Source organism: Clupea harengus, chromosome 19 (assembly GCF_900700415.2).
Source record: "Clupea harengus chromosome 19, Ch_v2.0.2, whole genome shotgun sequence".
Lineage (NCBI taxonomy): Eukaryota > Metazoa > Chordata > Actinopteri > Clupeiformes > Clupeidae > Clupea > Clupea harengus.
This window is the reverse complement of record NC_045170.1, coordinates 16,663,898-16,671,588: the sequence shown is the minus strand read 5'-3', so window position 1 is coordinate 16,671,588 and position 7,691 is coordinate 16,663,898. Positions and strand designations below refer to the sequence as shown.

General features: G+C 39.6%; 1 protein-coding gene across 1 annotated transcript; it reads right to left on the bottom strand.

Moving 5' to 3' along the window:
• Nucleotides 1–4,630: 4,630 nt before the first annotated feature.
• On the bottom strand, nucleotides 4,631–6,466 carry si:rp71-45k5.2 (uncharacterized protein LOC560783 homolog). Its single transcript, XM_012829596.2, has 3 exons — nucleotides 6,092–6,466; nucleotides 5,900–5,995; nucleotides 4,631–5,795 (listed from the first exon to the last, which is right to left on the bottom strand). Exons 1-3 carry the CDS (start codon nucleotides 6,245–6,247, stop codon nucleotides 5,163–5,165), a joined length of 885 nt encoding a protein of 294 aa, XP_012685050.1. The 5' UTR covers nucleotides 6,248–6,466; the 3' UTR covers nucleotides 4,631–5,162.
• Nucleotides 6,467–7,691: the final 1,225 nt, after the last annotated feature.

The window sequence follows — 7,691 nt, the reverse complement described above, 5'->3', positions numbered from 1 at the left end:
ATGGAGAATGCAGGATGAGGAATTGTGTGGTCTGTGTTGCTCCCCCGTCAAAGAGTCTCATGGGCCAGGCTATCTGAATGTTTGCCAGGCTGGCTCTTTCTGTAATCTCTACTGATCAGTCAGTGTGTGTTTGTGTGTGTGTGGGGGGGGGGGGGGGGGGGGGGGGGGGGGGGGGGGGTGGAGGGGTGTCTTAATCTAGGGCAGTCGTCAGTAATCCTGTCCAATGCAAGAATGCTGTAGGCAGTGAATGCTGACAACGGCAGCCTGAGCTCCCACACATGTCTCCTGACGAGCTCTGCACTAAGACTGTTGCTGCCCTGGGGGCCCCTTAGGTCCAATAGCCTGGCGATCATATCACAACAGTGGCACAACGACAGACACGCGACTGTGGTACTTCTTGCACAGGATCTCAAAACTGCAAAAACTATTTGAAATGAACAAGTGGTTGGCATGGAATGTCTGACTGAATTATTTTAGTATTGTCAACACATGCAGAGGCCTGCTTCAGTATGCAGTGACAGTTGGATTCTGAAGAACAAGCACTGCCTGATGCTTTTGTGTGGCATTCAGTCAGTTACATTACTCAAACAGCTTGTACATTAGTTGATTATATGTTGTTGCCAAAGACAGGCACAAACACATTCAGCAAATGGCATTTCAGCATTTCTTGCCAGCTACTTTTTGCATCTTTATGAATCTGAATCTCTGAGAACTAAAAGTGCTACAAATCACCCCGAGACAATAAATCCTCCACTTCAAAATGATCAGTTTCTCTGGATTTACTATTTATTGGTATGTGTTTGAGTAAAATTAACATTTTTGAACAGTTTTATTCTATTAACTACTGACAACATTTCTACCTAATTTCAAATAAAAATATTGTCATTTAGATTATTTATTTGCAGAAATATGACTACTGGTCAAAATAACAAAAAAGATGAAGTATTTTCAGATCTCGAATAATATAAAGAAAGTTCATATTCATTTTTAAACAACACAATACTAAGTTTTTAATTTAGGAAGAGTTCAGAAATCAATATTTGGTGGAATAACCTTGATTTACAATCACAGCTTTCATGCGTCTTGACATGCTCTCCACCAGTCTTTCACATTGCCGTTGGGTGATGCCACTCCTGGTGCAAAAATTCAAACAGCTCGGCTTTGTTTGAATGCTTGTGAACATCCCTCTTCCTCTTGATCCCATTCCAGAGGTTTTCAATGGGATTCAGGTCTGGAGATTGGGCTGGCCATGACAGGATCCTGATCTGGTGGTCCTTCACCCACACCTTCACTGACCTGGCAGTGTGGCATGGATCATTGTCCTGCTGGAAAAAACACTCCTCAGAGTTGGGGAACATTGTCAGAGCAAAAGGAAGCAAGTTTTTTTCCAGGACAGTTGGCAAGGTGTCATGAACCATTTTTTGCTCTGTGAATAGTGCATTTTCTGCCATCTAGTGTTCACTAGCTGACAGTGCCATATCTGAATTTGAGAAGCAATGGTTTCGTGTCCTATGACGTGGGCGCCATCTTGTGGTTTACTGTTTTACAACCTCATAACTGGGATACAATAGTTCACCCTGTGTCAAGTGATAGTCTATTGGCTTACTTAAGCAACCTGACTTTACAGTTTGATTACATCAGCACAGATGCTCTGACAAACAAATGTGCCTCTGGGACTTTCCTAGGCTGTGAACCTAACAAGAGATGTACCACCCTGTTGTTATATTCAGGCAATACAAAGAAAAATAAAAGGTATTCTACTGTATATGTTGCTTAGTGTGTCAATCAGTTATCCGTTATGCAATTAAGGTAACCTGAGGAACCCATCGGAAAACAGGACTGGCCAGTTTCCTGAGGCCAGATTATTATTATTAGGCTAGTTAAGGTGTGCCAACACACATATATAAAGGTGCATCTCAAAAAATTTGAATATCGTGGAAAAGTTAATTTTTTTCTGTAATTTAATTCAAAAAGTGACTCCTTCAATATTCTAGAATCCTTTCACATAAAGTGGCATGTTTCAAGCCTTTTTTGTTTTAATGTTGATGATTACCGCTTATAGCTCATGGAAATCAAAAATCCAGTATCTCAAAATATTAGAATAAAACATTCACTATACAGAAAAGCCGACCTGAGTAGAGCTCTGATCAGCTAATTAACTAAAAACACAAAAAAACATGTTAATTTATGCACTCAATACTTGGTCAGGTCTCCTTTTGCACAAATTACTGAATCAATGCGGCGTGACAGGGAGGCAATCAGCCTGTGGCACTGCTGAGGTGTTATCGAAGCCCAGGTTGCTTTGATAGCGGCCTTCAGCTTGTCTGTACTGTTGGGTCTGGTGGATCTCATTTTCCTCTTGACAATACCCCATAGATTCTGTATCAGGTTCAGGTCAGGCCAGTTGGCTGGCCAATCAAGCACAGTAATACCATGGGCAGAAAATCAGTTACCAGTCGTTTTGGCACTGTGGGCAGGTGCCAAGTCCTGCTGGAAAAGGAAATCAGCCTCTCCATAAAGCTTGTCAGCAGACGGAAGCATGAAGTGCTCTAAAATCTCCTGGTAGACGGCTGCCTTGAATATGGACTTGATAAAACACAGTGGACCAACACCAGCAGATGACATGGTACCGCAAATCATCACTGACTGTGGAAACTTCACACTGGACTTCAAGCAACTTGGATTCTGTGCCTCTCCACTCTTCCTTCAGACTATGGGACCTTGATTTCCAAATGAAATGCATAATTTCCACTGAGCAAATGTCCAGTTCTTTTTCTCCTTTGATCAGGTAAGGCGCTTCTGACGTTGTCTCTGGTTCAGGAGTGGCTTGACACTAGGAATGTGACACTTGTAGTCCATTTCCTGGACACGTCTGTGTGTGGTGGCTCTTGATGCACTGACTCCAGCCTCAGTCCACTCCTTGCGAAGCTCCCCCAAGTTCTTGAATTGGCTTTTCCTGACAATCCTCTCAAGGCTGCAGTCATCCCTGTTGCTTGGGCACCTTTTCCTACCACACTTTCCCCCTTCCAGTCAACTTTCCATGAATATGCTTTGATACAGCACTCTGTGAACAACCAGCCCTTTCAGCAATTACTTTCTGTGGCTTACCCTCCTCATGGAGGGTGTCAATGAGTGTCTTTTGGACAGCAGTTTTCTCCATGACTGTGGTTGTGTGTACTGAACCAGACTGAGACAATGAAGCTTCAGAAAACCTTTGCAGGTATTTTTAGTTAATTAGCTGATTAGAGCTCCTCTCAGGTTGACATTTCTGTGTTTTAAATTCTTTATTCTAATGTTTTGAGATACTGGGTTTTTGATTTCCATGAGCTGTAAGCCGTTATCATCAAGATTAAAACAAAAAAGGCTTAAAACATGCCACTTTATATGTAATGATTTTAGAATACATGAAGGTGTCACTTTTTGAATTAAATTACAGATATTTCTATACAATATTCTACATTTTTGAGATGCACCTGTACACACAATTTCTGACCATGCAAGACTTTATGTCTTTGAGACATTTTTCTTGAAGGTTTTGTGGGCCCCTGATAACATACCCAGAAGTGTATTTGGAATGATATATATAAAAAAAGGTGTGCATATATCCTCATTTCATTTGATATCTTGAACAAACAAGAAGCCTGTGATTTAACACAAACAAATTGAAAGAAACATTCTAAAGTTGACACATATGCGCAGCATTTTTTTAAATGCACTGCCAATGCGGACACCACAACACATTAGCATGTACATACATGCGTTTACTCGTGTTTTGTCCATGTGAATATTAAGAAACATTAGCTTAGCTAACTTTACAATTAATTCATTATTGCGATTACAAGGAACAACATTTCTAACCTTTAATTTAGCTGATCCTACCCTATTATGTCTAGGCAAACTGTGGCATTTTAAGAGGTGGATTGATTAAACCTTTGGGACGGATGAACCTAATAATCTTGATTGAGTTCATGTGAATTCCTAACATTGCACAGAAGTTGTCTTGTGAATTGCAAACACAAGTTTAATGTAAATGTAAATGCCTATGTGAACTTTGCGTGAAGTGATAATGATTGATGCAGCTTGTTGAAAGAAAGGGGGCAGTCTTATCCTGAGTACAAGCCATGGGACCGCCTCTATACAATTAGAGCAAGAACTTCTATCATTGTAGATAGTTGTTTAATCTCAAACAATGAGCATCAACTTTTTTTTGAAGGAATTAATGGTAGGGAACATAAGGGATCAGAGTTGCACCAGTTTGTGGTTTAAAAATGGCACTTACAAATGCCACCTTATTGCTTTTATAAAAATGATAAACACAGAATTTATATGTAATAAAAATATGTAATCATAAGAAAATAATAGTTTCCAGCATAATGTAAAATATGACTTCCAGGATATTTGTATATTGCTAAACATTTAATCAGCTGCTCCTGTTCATCTCAGTACCAACTCTCATCACTTACTCCCTCTTATCTAGTCCTTACAGAGAAAAAGGATAAAAAAATAAAAAATAAAAAAAAGACCAGATGGAACAAAATGTAGCAGGGGAAAAATCTATATATTTGGCAGTAAAATACTCACATCAAAACAACTCACACACACATATCTATTCATTCATTCATTCATTCATTCATTCATTCACTGAAGAACAGTAATGAGTGTCAAGAGCATGCAGACACAAATACAATTTGAAATGGCCTGTTAAAAAGAGTCATCTTACCCAGTCCCCTCTTGGTACCACACAAGGTCTTGCATCATTTAGATTAATTTGCCGTGCAAAAACACAGGGCTCCGAGATATGTATGGAGTGTTCATCGTGTACATCTAACTGTTCTTACTATTTTACTTGATCAGCACCATGCAACGAGTAATTTTCCTAAATGTTCTTGTTCTGTATTGTGGGACCCAGCATTTGATCTCCAACATTTTGAAATATGAATAACTAAAAATCAATGACCAAGACAAACGGCAGTACGACGATAGAAGGGGTACATTTCGTTGCGACAAAATCACACACACAAAAAAAACTTGTAAGGCATTCATTCAAGCTAAATTCGAGTATAATAAAGTTATGGTCACGCATTTGAACTGGATGTCGTAGCATTGGACCTAGAAATTAATTTGCTACGGAGTGCATTGTTATACATTGAAACAAAGCTCAATCAAAAATTCCTGGAATCAAATGTATTCGCACTGAGAGACCATCTCTTCAGGGCAAACATGTGCTCGTGATTAAAATAGGGAGATATACCTGCCGTGGGATACACAACGATAGGAGGAGACAGGCGCGCCCTTTTGCAGAGTTTGTCGGCGTCCGGCGTGTATACATCACGTTTCGTGTCATATGGGTCGTGGTACGTCAGACAACCACACTGTGGGTAGCTGTGAATGTCATTCTCTGGAAAGTCTCCAAATGAAGCCGTGGGTTTGATACCCCATCCAAACTTCTCTTTCGGAGAATAGACACATCCCTTGCGTAAAAAGTTGACATCTTCGGTTGCATCAGTGTCTAGAGTGCTCGTAGAGCGAATTTCAGGGTCTTTCCTAAGAAGCGATTCAATAGAAAACGAGCTGTTGAACTTTGCAGAGCGTTTGTCCTCCAACACAGGTGGCGTTTCTGTCGACTTGACTCTGGTCTCCACGGCATCTGACTCGGCTCGAATTCTGGAAGACAATCCTGTCCAAATATCCCGCGTACCGCTGAAATGGCGGCGAAGCATCTTTGGCGTGATCCGACTTTCGTCGACTTTCCAGTAGTTCCGTCTTGCATTTGGGTACTCGGGGTTCACCGGAACCTGCGTCAGATAATATATTGGGCACTGTAGATTACGTTATTTCAAGTGAACCAATTCTAATAATAATACAAAATGTGATTAAGTTAGTCAAGTAGCCTACACACCTTCACAAAGCAGTCGTTGGATGACAAACAAACACGGACGTTATTTTCCAGACCCTTTCTTTCACCGGAGACAAATGCGGTCAAACTCTCCATCAGCTGTTAAGATAAAATACAGCTAATTGTAAGTACCAGTGTGAGAGGGAGAGCAACATGTTTCCATTTTACCACAGTTTGCGAACATCGTAAACTTACCTGTCCAAATGTCAGCATCTTGTTCGGAGAGTTTTGAATGACATGCGCAATTAAACCAAGATAGGTGCTATACTTCTTTGAATAGCGTTTGTATTTCCTCTGTGGTGTCCAGGTGGATTCCTTTTTCAGAACTGGTGGTCTGTATGTCTGTTCCATGACGTGGTGGATCCAACAAACAACGGCAGAAGCAGTGTCACAAGTTTGAACCTCGTCAAAAAGTGGACTGAATCAGTGTGTAACCTTTGGGTTTATATTCAGCCATATAGCCTAGATCAGACCAATCAAAGGTGTGCATTCCATGCCAAGCGAAAGCTTTTCAGGCAACAAAAGGTGTTAAACGTCGGTGGCCAGGTGGGCATGCCCAATAGGTAAGCTAAATAGTTATTTTGCGTATAAGTGCTCTTTAAGGAACACCTTAGTTAACATTTGCATGTGCAGAAGTAACGTTAATGTTTTAGTGTGGAAATATTTGAATTTGAAATGATTGCATTTAGCCTAGTGAGAACCAGTGCATATACGAGAGCATCGAAGTCTGATCAAAGTACCATCTACCACCCCTTGTGGTTGCGTAAAATGAGGTTCCTTGGCGCCTGGTGCTTCCAATTAACACTATTACGTGATTCAGTTTACTATGAAACATAGACTGCAGAAAACTGAAACGGTTCATGAGCATTGAGCAATGTAGGTCCATATCATTTGCAGTTTTAGACAAATGTACAACAGTAACTTTCAGCAATGTGTTATTTAATTCAACAATCAACATATATTTACATTTTTTCTTGCAACAGCTGTATTTTAAGTTAAACTAATTATACAACCTTCAGAAGTTTTTAGTCCTTGGCTGGTAAGTCTGTAAATGTAAATGTCCAACACTCCACATAAATTGGTCGTTGCTGATTGCTAATTGCTAATAAAATACATTTTGAAGAAATGTTAGCTGTTGCTGAGCATAATTTCAGATTATATTACTCCTGTGTAACCAGTACTCTTGGTTGTTTCGAGAGTATTATATGGACTGCACTGCAGCAGCCATAGTGTCATACCTATGAAGCCATGTGAAAGGTTTTCACTATTGGAAGAAAACAACTGACATATGTGTATCTAAGAAGTATACTTAACTTGCACTTACAGTAGTTACATTCCTGCACTTTTTTCTATTTCTTATGTAAAATAGTATTTATTGTTACACTAGGTCTCTATTGCTTATAGCTTGACTGTTCTCTCCCTTGTACGTCACTTTGGATAAAAGCGTCTGCTAAATGACAAAATGTAAATGTATGTGGACAACAATCTGACAGAATCAGGGGAACACACTATAGCAAAATGTAATATAATAATAAAAATGCCCTCATCAGCAGGCGATTTTCAGAATTATACACTAAGAAAGAATTCAACCACATGAAAGACTTGGCTAATGAAAACAATCAATCTAAGTCATTTTTGTTATACAGGATTTCTCCCCATTTCTGTTTATGTAGCCTACTTTCATACATTAATGTACTTTTATTTATCTATCCTTTATTAAAGCTAACACATGGTTATGATGATAAAGTTAGCCTAATACATTTAGAATCTATTTCCTGTTTACGCACTTTTACAT